Source organism: Populus nigra, chromosome 8 (genome assembly GCF_951802175.1).
Source record: "Populus nigra chromosome 8, ddPopNigr1.1, whole genome shotgun sequence".
In the NCBI taxonomy this organism is placed as follows: Eukaryota; Viridiplantae; Streptophyta; class Magnoliopsida; order Malpighiales; family Salicaceae; genus Populus; species Populus nigra.
In genome coordinates this window covers 17275801-17292344 of record NC_084859.1, presented here as the reverse complement: position 1 = coordinate 17292344, position 16544 = coordinate 17275801, and the positions used below count along the sequence as shown (strand labels likewise).

Below are 16544 nucleotides of genomic sequence, written 5' to 3'. Positions count from 1 at the left end.
TGCACTTTGCAATTTGCATAGTACCAGGCTAAATATTTTTCACAGAAGTTTCGAATAAAGTTAATTTCTTCATCAATCAACAACTTCTCATAATTGCTGGTCCCTTGTGGAAATGTTACTCCTTCATCAATAATGGTGTCATGGGAGATAATTATACAAGAACTACTGTGCTTCAACTTGCTTTATCAGCAACTTTTCACGAGCACCCCCCGACTTTCACCTACTAAAGGCCCTTTCACTCCTTTTGTTGGTTAAAGATGACGCCCTCGGCCATTGCTCCTGCAAAACTTGCATGGCTTTAACGCAGTCGCTTGGCATTGATCAGGAAAGGAATTCCACTACCTTTTGATTTGTAGGACTTGTTAATTACCACATTCCAATAATTGGTTTACGTACTATAACCTCACGTGTAGCAAGAGGATTTTATCACGCCTCCAGCCAATAGCCTTATGCCACTTGGTTGTGTGAGAGCAGATTGCTGCCCCATGAAGCTTTCTTTTTCTCTGCATTTTATCACCCACCTTCACCCCACTCCCAAAAGTGCAAACCAAAAGCAGCTCCCTTTTGTGTTATATATAGACCACTTCATGTTTCTTTTGCATTCCTTCATGCTAAGCACTGCTTTTAAAAATCCTCTCTAATATAGTACCACCTGAGTTTTTCTACGTCCTTTCCGCTTATCATTAGATCCAAACTTTTTAAGACGACTTTGAAAGAAATCAAGAAGATGAAGAACAAAGCTTCTGTTTTCTTGAAAAAGATAATGTCGTTGTTGAGTTCTGTTACAAAGGCCAAGTCCTTGGCTATTAAGAGCAAGACAAGCGCACTCAAAACGCGCGCTATTATGCTCTCTTTGATGAGGAGCAAGAGGGTTTTGGTGGGTTCAATCTCTAACAAGATTCATAGGATTCTTAATCAGCCTGAGAAGGACAGCGAAGACGACGACAATGAGGAGCAAAGCAGGGCCATAGTTCTCTACTGCAATGCGATGGCCAATGAGTCACTTTCGAGTTGTTCACAAATGGCAGGCACTGGTGATGATCAAGCTAACAATCATTATTACTGCTATGATGATGATAAGTACCCGGATCTCACGCACTCGCTATTCGATGAAGATGACTTTGAAGATCCAGGTGGTTCTATCATTGATTTGGTGAAGAATTCCAAGGAAGATGGAGAAGATTTCAGCTTGGAAGATGAGATTGATCATGTTGCAGACTTGTTCATTATGAGGTTTCACAAGCAGATGCGTTTGCAGAAGCTGGAATCATTCAAGAGGAATCAAGAGATGCTTATGAGACGTGATTAATGGAAAATGAATGATCATATTCATAAGTACTACTGATGTTTAACTTGATGTTTTAAGAGCCATTTTCTCTTCTTCTTCTTCTTTTTTCCCGTATTGCTGCTCAATTAGTTGCTCTTTCAGCACAAACAAAGGATATGTACGTTAGCTGGAATTCAATAAAAATGTCAAATAGAAAATAGAAACTATAAAATGAAGTGGAACTATGTTTAATGGGCTAGGTTCTCAAGTATTTTGTTGGGAGAATCCGATTGTCAACAGAATATGCTCAATTTCCCAAGAATAATGATGTGATATATACATTATAGGCTTGGTGTTTTGAGCCCTCAGATTGTAAATTGAGGAGAGAAAGAGAACCCAGGGTCACTGGCAGTGTACAATCTCTCTTCTTTGAATAAAGATGTATTAGACTTCTATGAACCAGATCTGATGTCTGAACTTTCTGATATTCTTTATCAACAGAAAAAAATTCTGATATGTGGATGCATGCCATTTGCATTGATCACGGTACAAGTCTCGTCTTTTCTTCCTTTTCACCGCACTGTTTTTCTTCTCTTTTTCTTCCGCGTCCAGTTTGTGGGTCTATCAAAGTGAATCTGACAACAGCTGGTGACAGTACTGTATTTTTATGGGGACATATATCTATCTCAAGGGCATTTTGAAGGACCCCTTTTCATGAAACAATTTCATTTCTTTCTCGAATGGTTCTTGATTAATATTTAGAATAATGTATGTTTTCTGAAACTGAAACAGATTTAATCTTGGATGTAGATAAGGGGAAGGAGGAACTTCGGTATTGTTTTGGAGTGTTAGATAGCTGATTATATATTTTGTTAGAATATCATAATCTTCATCAGCATCTTCAGCAGAAAATCCAGAATCTTCATCAACACTTTCATCAGAAAATCCAGTAGCACATGCACCAATTATTCACTCCATCCATTTTGTTACTGGTTCAAGATAATCCATCTAGTTACTTGATTGTGTTCTTATTTTCCTCATGTTTGTTTCCTTATTATACTCTTGACAGTTTAATTGTACATTTATAAATACAACGAAAAACTACACGGCTAAGTATGTCAACCGATTCAAAGATATCTCTTGCCTTTATCTCTATGTTGTTTCTGTTTTTTGAAGTTTTACATGGTATCAGAGTCACACATTCTATAAACTAATGCTTTTCAAACCATCCTTTCTAAAGCTTTCACATAATCCAAATGGCCAGCACTAACAACACCTCCATCCCTGATCCTATCCTTCCACTATCTACCACCACTATCTCTGTTACGCTAGAAGGTTCCCACAACTATTTAGCACGGAAAATGCAGTTCCTTAATCTTCTTCGAGGACATAATTTAGGTGGCTTCATTGATGATACTAAAACTTCACCAAATCTTTAGGGCACTCCAATATTTTACAATTACACACTCGGATATTTCTTATGCTGTTAACCGGCTATGTCAATATATGCACCCACCAAGAACTCCACATTGGCAAGCTATGAAACGAGTCCTTCGCTACTTAAAGGGCACTAAGGTTTCTGGTTTGCTCTACACACCATCTCCTCTTCAGTTACATACCTACTGTGATTCGGACTGGTCAAGCAATCCAAATGACATGAGGTCTACAAGCTGCTATGGGGTTTTCTGGGACAAAACCTGGGTTCTTGGAGCTTCCAAGAAACATATCGACTATAAGGTGCGATAGCATTAGAACAATTACACTCGCTTCAAATTCGGTGTTCCATGCAAGAATGAAACATGTAGAGATTGACAATCATTTTATTCTTGAGAAAGAATGTAACAATGATATTAAACTCCAACATATCTCAACAACGGTGGATCAAATAGCAGATGTCTTCATTATCATCTTTAGCAAAAAAATCCAGAATCTTCGTCAGCACCTTTAGTAGAAAACCCCTTACTATGTGCACCAATTATTCACTCTGTCCATTTTGTTATTGGTTCAAAATAATCCAGCTAGTTACTTGATTGTTTCCTTATTACGGAGCTTGGCGAGCTGCTGGATATGAGCGCTGGCAGCATCATCTTCCAAGAACGTTGTCCCTGTTTCGAGGCCTTGGGTGTTTCCTTGCTTTGCATCCCTTGCACAGATGTAAAAAAAAAAAAAAGGATAGAAATTAAGGCTTCCGTAGTATACAATTTCAAATCAAAATCTGAGTCTCTTGAATTTATCATAATATATATATATATATATATATATATATATATATATATATATATATATATATATATCTTAGATCACAAGGATTTTAGAAAAAATCTCCTGTACACTTCTCATTAGGGAAAAAAAACTTAATGTCCAAGTGATCTTATACTAGATTAGAAAAATTCTAACTAAAAAAAATTCAATTTAGCGGTTTCTTTAAAAAAAAAAATGCCTTCTTTTTTTAATCAAATTTTTCTATGTTAAAGTTTTTATCTTTTACTTTTTTTTTTCTTAAAAATAAAAAAAATAAGTTGAAAAACAACATAAAATTGACAGAAGAAAAACTAAGATAAGTAGATTAACAAAGGAGAGAGAGCTAACTATATATAATTTTTAAAATTACAAGGACTAGTTAATTAGTTTTACTAAACTATGTGTCCTATGTTACAATCAACTCTTTTTTTTCTTTTTTCTCATACGAGAAAAGATAGACAAGGGGCCGAGTCCCAGTAAAATGTTTAAAATGACAACCGCCCCTGGTCATCGGTAAGTTGCCGTTTTTTGTTTCTGGTGAGTCCAAGGTGAGAGTGAGACATAGGCAGCGATAAGGTTCCATGGAAATGGAAAGGGGGTGGAAGCTAATTCCTCAGCTTCTGCTGATTGCTTGCTTGGTCTTTCAAATTCATGCTAATTCCGATCATATGGTTGGTACTTGGTACCCTTTCTTTAAGTAAAAATATTCTTTTTTTTTCTTTTACTTTCATCTATTTAATCCAATGATTATGTCTAGTAATAATAATAATCTGATATAGTTTGGGGTTTCTTGACTGATGTTCTCAGATATTTTACGAGCCATTTGATGAATCTTTTAAACGATGTTGGATTGTCTCCGAGAAATTAAGATGACTATCAAGGTTTGCTTAGCTTCGCTTTTCTTTTCTTTTTCAGGATTTTCACTTCTTATAGCCATATTAATAATTTTGTTTCTCTTATTTATGGAAATATAATGAAGATGACAATGATGATGATACTAACTGTTGTTTTCATTTATATATGGTAGGTAGTGCACTTACTTTCTATTTTGGGTTTTGTGATAAAGCTTGCTCCTTTTTCTTTTATGAAGTTCAGAATTGATTTTATTTCTATTTTGGGTTCTAAAACATGTATGAAGTCAGTATAAGGTTGGTTATTATTTTTTATTTTAAAATATATTAAAATAATATTTTTTTAATTTATTTTTGATATCAATATATTAAAACAATCTAAAATGCTAAAAACAAAAACCTGAATTATATCTGATGTGTTTGATTAATAGAATACTAATTTAGTAGTTTAGGGGTGCTTAGGATTTAATGAGAGCATGTTATATAATAGTTATCATATACATTATATTTGAATCTACATCTGACGTAATTTTAGTTATAAGATGAGATAGGATACCTTTGTCCCGTCTTCGGCAACTTCTTATTATACAAAACTCTGAGAGTATGGCTAAAACACTATGTAACGTTTTTTTTTCCTAGTGATTGTATCTTTCTCAGGAAAATTAAAGGACAATATTGAATCAAATTTATTGACTAAGGATAAAATTAAAAAACGAGGAATCAAAATAAAAAAAGCACAACAAATAAATGATGGTTTCAAAGTATTACAAAAGGTTTATTTTAGTCCTCAAAATTTAAAAATTATACTTATTTGGTTCCTCAATAATTTTGCAATTTAATTTTGATATAAAAGTTCATTTTTGTTTTTTTAGTCCCTTGTTTAAGAGAGGATAGAAAGATCGTTGGATTTTAATGGTACAGAGAGAAAATTAACATTGATATCAATTAAAACCACTAAAATAATTGATCTTGACATCAAATAGTTTCATTTAATGAGGAGAGTTTCACTTAAATATTTTTTTTCACCTTGAAATTGCCTAAAAACAATATCTAAGTATAAGAAGATTTTTTATTTTGGATTTTTGTATTGTCTTTTTGGTTTTTTAAGGCTATCTATGAGGTTTGTCAAGTTATTTAGGTTCTTTTCTATGTATTTTGGAGTCAAAATAGGTTGAATAATGTGTTTTTGGATAAAAAAAACATAGACCATGTTTTTCCAACTACCATAGTGACTGAAATCTAGGGAAAACAAGACAAGACGTCGTCTGTCTCAACAAGCAACGTGTTGTCTTGAATTTTTTTCCAAAACTTTTAGGTCGGTCGACATGTCATTCACCCCAATTGCATGTTTTTTTTTTAAATAGAGCCCCTACATGGATCCTTTCTAATTGAGTCAGGCTCTATTTTTTTTGTTTTTTTTAAATAATTTTGCCTTTTTAAAATAAAAATCATGTTTTTTATGTGCTTTTTTAAATAATTTGTAATTTATATTTAAACTAATACCTCTTCTCTCTTATTTATTGTTTTTGTATTTAGCCTTGTTTTTTCAATTATTTTATATGTGTTTTATTTTTTAAGAGATTATTCTAATTTTTTTATGTTTTATATAATTAAATTGATTTTTAAAAATAAAAAATATTTATTTTGGATGACATTTCTAATACGTGCAACCTTACGATATATTTTTTTTTCGCTTTGATTTTATTTAATTAATTTTATATGTGTGTATTTATACTATCATTTGATTAAATAAAAGATTTACATTCATAAATAGAATCATTGAACACAATCGGGTAAATAACTCGTGTTACAAGATCAAATATTTTAATCTATATCTGCTTTTTAACTTTTCTAGATCCATATTTAGTTATTATTAATGATTATTTTTTTATTTATTAGTATAAATAGTTCTTGATTTGTTTAATTAGATGTATCCATCAACTTTTTAATTTACATTTAATATTTAAAAGAAAAACATTTTAAAAAAACTTACATTTAGAATTATCGACATGTAATAAACCACGGGTCAAATAGCTAGCTATTGCCTTTCCATATGCCGTATGGTGGAGATCCCTGGCTTCCTTTTGGCACCTTTTGCATGCTAATAGAAACAAGATGCAAACTCTCAAGAGTCATTCTGCAAGTACAGTCCTGCATGACAATAAACGATCTTGTACTAAAGAAATGGTGCTGATGTGAACAAAATTATGCCTTGACACATCACATAGAACCTAGAGCAACCGATTTCTGGAGAGCTAAAATTAAATTCAAACAAGTAATTCGCAATTTGTCTGAAATTTTCATTCTCTCTTAAAAACCATGCGGTCTGACATTTCGTAAATGTAATGATGCATGTGCGGGAATAGAAGAGCTCAAAGGAAAGTACAATCCCTCATTGAAATTGTTCCTCAAAGCCCTGCTAGGTCAGATCACAGATGGATCAACGCCCTGCTTCAGCTGCAGAGTAGAGAATGCAGTAGCTCCACAAGTTGGCTCATGGCCCTCCATTCGATTGACTGTTATGCTTCAATTCAATGCTGGAAGACATGGCTCCTTCAAACATGGAAGCGTAAAACCCTCTCTACTACCCCAGGCAATTTCATTTTCTACGCCTTTTCTCATCACATCCTTGCGAAATTGAGCGGAGATTTAGATTTCAGCGTCTTTTCTGTTAGCCTTACTCTCCTGAAGCTGTTCCACATCTCAGCCCCTCTCTTTCAATCTTGAAGCAGTGGTTTAAGTTAGAACTAACTGGACATTGAATAACTCGGTGGGATGAAACCCAAATAACAAATTAACAGGATGAAAAATCTAAATTTCAATATCAATTCACATGATTGTTTGCAAATTGACACAGGAGTCTCATTCTGTTTCAATCTGATTTTGCCAGTAACTTGGTGTTTCTGCTTCTGTCTTTCGGAAAAAAAAATGGATTGGACAGAGAATATTAGAAGTAGAAATTCTGACCTCAGCAGTTTGATGACCTGGATACAAAAATCAAGATGTTGAAAACTGAATCACCAAAAATCTCTACATGAACAAAATCCATCCTTAAAATGATGGAAACAATTTGGGTCCTTCAATATGATTTCTCGCTCCACTATCTTAGAAACGAGCTTTGTAGAATCATGGCATCCACGACACATACGGAGGTTTTTGGTGATGCGAATGGTTGCCCCGGGCTGTGTGCAGATAAGCCCAAAAGAAAGTGCCAACATTTCGCTGTGCCCAATTTGAATGCACTCCCTCTCTTCACCCACGCCATGGAAGCTAAAACCTGAACCAGGCCTCTGTGCTTTAGCTTTCACTTTTTTCATCAAGCCTTGCAACTCTGTATATATTCTCTCTGATCTTGGGTGGGAGATATCTCCAGTTCCAAACACGTGAACTTTATTTTGGAACTCTATCCAACTATAAGCTTTCTTAGGTTTCGAGCCCATGCCCATTATTGTTTCTCTCAATTTATCAACCAGATCCCATTTTCCATTACCTGAATACCAGTTGGCCAGCAACACGTAGTTTTCAGCATCAAGAGGTTCCAAATCACAAAGCTGCTCAAAGACTTGCTTACCTATATTTCGTCTATGGTGCATCCAGCACCCATCTAGCAGCGCTCTCAGCACCTCTGCACGCCTTTCAATGTGATGCTCCTCCATAAAGGCTCTTGCCTCATCAAAAAGGGAAGCACGAGCAAGAAGAGATACCATTAAAGCATAGTGTGTAATGTTAGGCTCCTTGATACAATTGAAGTAAAACTTTCCTTCCTCGACCATGCAGGCTGCAGTGCAACAGTGTAGAACAGCTGCATACGTGAATTGATCAGCCTCTACTCTCTGGTCCTTCTCCATCCTGCAGAAAAATTCTACTCCAAGCTCACCTTTTCCATGTAAGCTAAAGCCTAATATCATCACAGTCCATGAAATAACATCTCTCTTCTTCATTCTTTCAAAAACTTTCAAAGCATAATCAACTAGTCCTGATTTGGCATACATGTCCATGGTAGCATTTTGAACTATAAGATTGCTGTCCATTCCATTTCTAAGTGAGTATCCGTGAATCTCTTTCCCGTTCTTATGAGCTACTGTTCTTGCACAAGCTGGAAGAACACTAGAAACCGAAAGCGAGTCCGGTTTTATTCCATCCATATTCATCTTCCGAAACAGTTTCAGGGCCTCGTTAAATTCCCCCTTCTTCACATACCCACGTATGATTTCTGTCCATGATATAACATCTTTGGTTGTCATCTGATTAAAAAATCCCCTTGCATCTTCCATCCTTTCACAATCAATATGCATTTTCAGGAGCGAATTGCTAACCAAAATGTCAGACTCCAATCGGAATTTCCTTGCCACATCATGAACCCTCCTTCCATGTTCCACTGATTTCAATAAGCCACAGGCCCCAGCAGCGGTTATTAACACCACTGAATCAATCCGCGCATTCAACTCCACCATCTGATAAAACACATTGATTGCAAAATCAGGCTTATTTTCCATTAGGTACAGCTTAAGTATCATAGTCCAAGCAACAGAATTCCTTCTAGGAGATTTATCAAACAACCATTTTCCCGCTTCAATGCCATCAAGACGACCATAGATTTCAATCAACGCTGTAATAACATAATGTTCGTCGAAGAACCCAAGTTTAATAGCCTGCCCATGAAGCTGTTTGCCAAGAAACAGATCACCACAAATTCGAGACGCGGTCAAAACACGAGGAAGGGTGCGGCGATCAGGACAGGCACCACGCATCATCATGTGATGATAAATTGACAATGCACCACCCGGGTCTCTATTACTCAAATGAGTGTGAATAAGATTATTCCAAGCAAAAGTATCTGACAGTGGAGTTTCATCGAGCACTTTGTGGGTCAATGCTAACTCCCCAGGAAATCTCGTGCTCGCCCTTACATGACTACTGTGACCGAGGGAACGCTTGCATTGTGAGGTGCAATTAGGTATTTCGGGTTTTAGAAAACTGGGCATCCGTGTTAATGAAAGAACATCCATACTTGTTGTGCTTAATAATATCAAACATAGAAGAGTCTATAAAATGAGGACGGCATTGTCAATTTTGAAACTTGAAGCTACTTGAAAATGAAGCTCTTGAACTGCAGCACTTACCAGCATCTGGGCAGTTGAGGGGTTGGTGGAATTTGGTTGGCTCCAGGTTGCTTGACCTTGTTAATGTGATAATAAGATGATAATTTTAAAGGGACCGGTCTTCGATTTCATCGGCGAAATGCAAGATTTGAGTTGCATTATTATTTTTTATATCCTTGTTGTTGTGATGAAGACAAGAAAACTAAAAATATATTTAAATAAAATCGATTGACCTGACCATGCCTTGTTCCCCACTCCCCCCTGAACTGGAACCATGCCTCTGCCATCGAAGATAGGACAGGAGAGGTTACCAATTTTTAAGAGGAAACTTCAACTCAGTCTGCTAAACTATACATGTGATTTCATGCGAATCCTAAATTCCTGAATCATACAATTTTATCCTTAATCTCGGCTCAGTGACGACAAATGAGGCATGCAAATCTTAATTATTATTATTTTCACTTTAATTACTAAACAAGTATTGCAAATTCATGTGAACATCATGCCATTTGTAATTATGACTTCATTTTTGCATCAATTGAGCGATAATAAGGTTGACATGCACAAAAAATATGCATAATTATGTTTTGTTAGTTGTTTTTCTTCCCTTTTCTTCCCTTTTCTTTTTCTTTTTCTTTTTCTTTTTATTTGTACATAGGTAGGGGGCAACATTCAATAATGTTTGTTAGTTGCACGTAGGAGACCAGTGCTTTGTTTTTAATATATTTTTTGTTTCCTAATTAAAAATCTTATTTGAATATCATTAAATATAAAGAAAAGAACATAAATATTGAGCCATAAAAAAGTATGTGAGGAACTATGGAAAATGTAGATGAAAGTACAAGTCTTCTCTTTTTTTATATAATTAGGATGATGAATTTTACCCTTTATACCACTCTCTATCACACAAATTTAGCTTATTGCAAAAGTATTTTGTTCATTATGTTAATAACAAATTGTGAAGTAAGAATGACACGATTTAAAACAATTCCCTTCGCTAATTATATTTTAAAAAGAAAGAAAAACTCAACTATTAACTTAAAATCTAGTGCATGTTGCACATTGTATTTTTAAAATATTGAAAAGATAATATATTAATATTAGATTGAATCATGCCAATCTTAATTATTTTGTAAAATTCACGATCAGGATTATGAAGTAATGATAACCTCATAAAAAAAAATCAGGAAGTCCAATTCTAATCAATCAAATATTGAATGATGAAAATAAAAAAAAATTAATATAAAAAAGGATCTAAAAAAACATTTCAAATAAATCCATGTAAACTCATCAAACCAGTGATCTGGATCATGAGAATGAGTTTACTGCTTAGAAAACAAATAAAAGAATACAAAGGTTAGTTCTCAACCAATCCATTGTCGAATAACGATATTGAAAAAAAACAATTTTAAAAAGCAGTGAAAAAAAATCTAAATCAACTCGAGTTAATTCGTTAAACTCATAACCTGGTTCGTGAGACAAGGATAACTCTATAGAAAACAAACTGGAAAAAATTACATTTATTTTTTTACAAAAAAAGCTAAGCAAAAAAAAACATTATTGAGACTTAATCTTTTAAAAAATAATTTTATTGGTGCATGATTAAAAAATAATAATTTCATTGATTTAATTTTAAAGAAGTTTTTTAAAAAAAAACATTTAAAAAAAGAGTTAATAAGTATAGGCCTGACAGATCAACGTTAAACCATTTAAAAATCAAGGGCAAGCCCACGTGCCTATCCATTAAATTTGTTTTTTGCTTGATTGGGTGGGATCATCCACCCAGCCTTTTTTTAAAACAAAAGCAATCAAATGGCTAAGTTGTTTGCAGAGGCAAACAACACCTCACTTCCAGCTCTGTGGTCAACTACCTCAAGTGGTTAAAAGCTCAACCCATTCATCTCTCGACTCCAAAAAAAAAAACTCATTTCAAGCATTTTTTACTATAAAACACCAAAAAAAACACACGTAGTAGACCTAAATAAGCCTTTCCATAAGCCCAAATTAGCAAAACATTGGTTCAAAAATCAAACCCAAAACTAAGGCCTTCCTGAGCATGAATCTACAATCTCAGGCAAGATGAGCGCAGTGAAAAATTTAGTGGAACTTCTATTGTCAGTGAAATCTGTCGCACCAGAATTAATCTTTTTCATGGTTGGAATCGACACCAACCAAATTTTTTCTTTCTCTTCAACTAAAATCTGATGAATTTCTTTTTTCTTTATCAAACCAAGGACCAAAAAATAAGAAAAATGAAGTTTTCGACCACGATTGAATTTTCTAAAACTAAAGGGGATGGAAAGATAAAAATTATAGAGTTCATGGACTAAACTAAACTTTCGGCAAACTTTTATATTGCCAGGCTATTTTACTTGCATTCTTACCTATCTTTTAATCTTGACATTTCTTAACATATCACAAGCAATTGGCCATCAATTTAGATATAAAGGGATTTAATTGAGAAGAAAAAAGCTCTTATTACCAAAATGAATAAAAACATTACTGCAGTCATTTATAGTAAATTGTGAGAGAGGATACAATGCAATAATTTTTTTGACTCTAGCATAATAAAAAACAAAAAAAAAATAAAATAACACGATAAAGAAAATATTTTGAGAAATAGCATAGTTTTGAGAGTCGTAGATGATGTCAGCAACCTGCGAGTTGCAAATGTCATCTACAACTCTCTCAAATTATAAAATAGGTTGATACAATTTGCAATAAAGAGAGATCATAGAGGAGAGAGAGAGAAAACAAGGAAAGAAAAAAGAAAGAGACTTTAGAAACATATTAAAACTCTGATGACAACACAATCAATATCATTAGAAAGATCTTAATAAGACTAGTTCAACAACACCAAAATGGTCACTAATGGTGAACAAAGTGAGTCACACAAGCTAAAAGGTGTCGGGACTCACTTTTCTTTGAGTGGCTCGTGTATCAAGTTTGGTCATTGTTGGTGACCTTATTTGATGTTATTGTGTTTTTTCGAGATATTCCTAACAGTACCAATTAATGGTATCGTTATCGAAACGTTTTGGTATGTCTTTAGGGTATTTTTATTATTATTTTTTGTACTTTTCTTTTTTATTTCCCTTCACAAATCACTAGGGACAGAGAAAAAACAAAGAAGAAGAAAATAAAAAGACTTTGAAGATATATCGAAGCTTCGATGACGACATCACTAGTACTGTTGGAAAGATCTCGATGGGCAGCATCCAACGACACCAAGAAAGTCCATCAACGGTGATTGGAGTGAGCCACACAAACCGTCCAACAACAAGTGTGCCTCGACACCTTTGGATAACTGATGTGACCCACTCCGTTCATCATTGATAGCCTTTATTGGTTTCATTAAATTCATCCAATCGAGATCTTTACAACAGTATCGGTGATATCCTCATTGAAATGTCAGTGTGTCTTTAAGGGTTTTTTTTTTCTTTCCTTGATTTTTCTCTTTTCCTTCTCTTATTTTTTTATTATAAATTGTGTTAGCCTATTTTACTGTTTAAGGGGGTGATAAATAACACTTATCATTTGCTATTTGTCTATATATTTTTTGTATTGTATTATTTTAACCAAAAAAAATTTGTACCTTGCCAAAAATGAAGTTCCACTTTTTATAGTAATTTAGCGACACATTTAAGTATTTTCTATAATATAATATAATAGTGCAGCAGAAGCGACAGAAAGCTATTTCAAATTCAACTAGTCAGTCAAAATTAATCAACTTTATCAGCCTCCATTGGGATGGCGTTAGCATCCATATTCTATTGGATTGTCTAATGTCTACTACGTATTGTCGCACGATTCGTGAGATTCTAGAACCAGTCAAAAGATACACTGCTCAAGGTAAAAAAAATCATAACAAGACATTACTGCATTATGCGTCCTAAAGGTTTTTTCTTTTGTAAGTGCAAGCTCTCTTTACCCTGTTGTCTCCTCTCTAACAATAGCATCCACTCCATTCTTGTTTTGCCTCATCTTCTTCACCTGCTTCTATAAAAAAGAGAATTACCAACCTTTTTTTTTTTCATAAATACTCAATAGACAATCTTAAAGTAGAATTATTGCTCTGTATGACCTAACTTAATCTCAAGTATATCAAATTAGGTTAAGGACAATATATATATGTTCAGCATTCATAAGAAATAAACAAAACGGGTTGAACAAATAGATTGCTGGACCTAAATCAAAACAAACATGATAAAATTATGGATCCACGTGACTGAAATCATTTCACAGGTATATAATGTTAATATATAAAAGTTCTACAAGACAGATCTGTGTAATCGCTGGATTAGGATGATATGGGAAATCAATAATAGCCCTAACACACCTGTAATCTCCTGTGATTTACTAATTAGTTTTTGATCAACTACCTGATCTCCGCTTAAAAATATTTTTTCGTAAACTTGTTTTGATTTGTTTGATGTAGTTTAAATTTCGTTAAAGTGGTTGGTAAAAAAAAAAGGAGAAGAAATCTTGTTAGGCTATGTGCAAGATAAATGAATGAAGATATATATATATGTAATTGATCCCTATATATATTTATGAGCAAGCAATTACTAAATATATTAAAATAATTGGGGATAAATATGATTATATTATGTTTGTTTAGTGTTATAGGGCATGAATTTTTATTTTTTTTCATTTAAAAAGCTTGACGACCCGATGAATTAAACTTTTTTCGGGGCAATCTACGGGTCCAACGACAATGATATATATAGCCATGGTAATAAAAGCAGACAACTTTGGAGGCGGTAAAGGTATAAACATGTTCGAACCTGCACACGAAGGACATGAAAATGAAATGACGAAAGAATGGGTGGGTTTGGTTTGGACTTTGGAGTGGAATGTGTAGAGCACGTGTAGACGTATCATCTCAATTCTCATGAATGGAAAATATTGGTGGGGCTCACAAAGTTAGGCATTGGTCTAAATTTAATATGTGAAGCCATACAGCAGACGCACGCAAACAATTTGGCAGGCAGTACTAGCAGTATTTTCTTGTGCAAAATCTTAAAGATGGCTTTGTTTGACTGTTAGTTTGTTCTCTTCTCGATTTTAATTGGAAGATCAAAATCTACTGACCTTTATCTTGTCTGATGATATTGTTCGAAGACCAGTCCACAGAACTGCCAACCCATATCCAGATACATCCCATCCATTCACTGTAGATTAATAGGAATCACCATTTGCATGTTTTATGTTTTATCTTTTGGGTCAAAACTCTTTAACTCATCATGTGTCAGGAGATATCATTGTCACTTTGTCTCTTTCCTTCTTTTCTTTCTTTACGTAGAACAGTAAATTGGCCGCCATTGATGCTTTGTTGGTTCGTTAAAAGAAATCATGAACTCTGTGGACATACCACATGTACAAATGGGTCTGCTTTCTTCCTTGCCATCATCAGCTTTTACTTTGTAATCTTTTCCGGATAGTTTGTTCATATATGCTTCTGAGACATCGATACACTCACATTAGATTGCAGTTAATTCCCTACATTATTAACCTAATGAGAAATTTTTTACAGACAAAAGTGTACAAAAAATATTCGAAGAGGGATTGAAACCCTTTTTTCATTCAGTTCTTTAATCTGTATGATCTCACTAATTATGTATCGCCAGTTTTACACAGTACATCAAGGGTGATGAAAGGCCCAGAAAAGAAAAGAGAAAAAAGTGACTAAAACCAAATCTATGATCACTTTCTTGGTTTAATCTTGATCTTGGCCTTTAGAGAAGACTTGTTATGACTGGTAGATGTTGAGTGAAGGTGTTGTTCTGAGACTGATCTATGAGTACTCTTTTGTGTCACTTTAGACTGAGATTTCTTCCTCCTCTTCATTCCAAAGGAGGAAGAAAGTCTTCTCTTTTCGTTCTCCTTTATTGTCTCCAACTTCGGTTTCCATTGGCGTGACCCGACAAGCTGCGTGTAATCTTTCTCCAACTGAGGAGTAGTGCAAACTCTACTCTTTGGTTTACAATTCCCTGAACTCTGATCTTCTTCACTCTCCTTTACTTTACCTTCCTCCATTAATTGTGATATAAAATCATCCGATACACGTATCCTCAAACACCCATTCGGAGATTTTTGAATATCAAAAGGTTGGCAAGTAGCAGCCTTTTTTAGAAACGCATTTCTTGAAGATGATGGTTGAGGCTGTAGTGAGGAGCTGGTAAAGGAAGCTATAGTGACAAAAGACAGTACAGATTGGAAGCAATCTTTGGGTAGAAGAAAGTACTTGTGGCCTAATTGAAGCTGGTCGTTCTCAGAAAGAGCTGGGATCTTTTGACCTATATAGAATGAATCTGAATGGCAAACCAGGTGTTTTGGAAACTCTACCATTAGCTCTGAGACATAGACTGGTCTGTCATAGATCTTCACTAGCCCATCTGATTTTATAAGCTTGATTGTACCTGCCGGTGGCTCAGACTGGAGTTGCAAGCATGATGTAGGATTGCCCATCAAATTATGAAAACACCATGGAATCATTTGCAGATTCAAAAACCTTATACCCATTTCTACACGAACCAACTGCTTCAAAGATAATAAAAATGGAGAGAGAGAGATTGTGTGCAGTATGATAAGCAAAACAAAATTGTTTCACTTTTGGTTCATTAGTAGATGATGATTAAATAGTAATGAGAGAGGAGAAATGTTTCTTTTTTATTTCTTCTTGCTTTCTTTTGCCTTTGTGAGCTGGAATATGATGTCCAAGCCAATAAAATGAGGTGGGGAGGATGATGAGAGAGTATTTTTATACAGGAAATTGGGTTTCTGAGAGAGAGGTATGAGGGCTCGAAGAAAGGGAAGGGTAGCTTGGTTTTTAGTGAGAGAGGCGTGAGACCGGGTATAGAATTTTATTTTTTCTTGGGTGCACTGTACTTTGCATGTGTTTTTGTTGTGCTTGAAACTTTGACAACCAAAGTTTGACTGGATCTTCTTCTTCTTATTTTTTTTTCCATCACCTTCACCGAACGCCAATTGAGGCCAAAAGAAAGTTTTTGAAACTTAGATCCCGCCTTTTTCCACTAGGTTTTGCCTTGGCTGCTTCTATGATTTCTAATTTTATACTTG

At 34.5% G+C, this 16544-nt stretch overlaps 3 protein-coding genes across 3 annotated transcripts; 1 reads left to right on the top strand and 2 right to left on the bottom strand.

The window, feature by feature from the left end:
• The first annotated feature begins 586 nt into the window (after positions 1-586).
• Positions 587-1729, top strand: LOC133702196 (uncharacterized). Its single transcript, XM_062126463.1, has one exon. The coding sequence runs from the start codon at positions 728-730 to the stop codon at positions 1307-1309; it is 582 nt and encodes a 193-aa protein (XP_061982447.1). The 5' UTR covers positions 587-727; the 3' UTR covers positions 1310-1729.
• A 5424-nt stretch (positions 1730-7153) lies between these two features.
• LOC133701216 (pentatricopeptide repeat-containing protein At2g01510, mitochondrial-like) lies at positions 7154-9798 on the bottom strand. Its single transcript, XM_062125053.1, has one exon. The coding sequence runs from the start codon at positions 9366-9368 to the stop codon at positions 7377-7379; it is 1992 nt and encodes a 663-aa protein (XP_061981037.1). The 5' UTR covers positions 9369-9798; the 3' UTR covers positions 7154-7376.
• A 5217-nt stretch (positions 9799-15015) lies between these two features.
• Positions 15016-16298, bottom strand: LOC133701305 (uncharacterized). Its single transcript, XM_062125174.1, has one exon. It carries the CDS (start codon positions 15984-15986, stop codon positions 15168-15170), a length of 819 nt encoding a protein of 272 aa, XP_061981158.1. The 5' UTR covers positions 15987-16298; the 3' UTR covers positions 15016-15167.
• Positions 16299-16544: the final 246 nt, after the last annotated feature.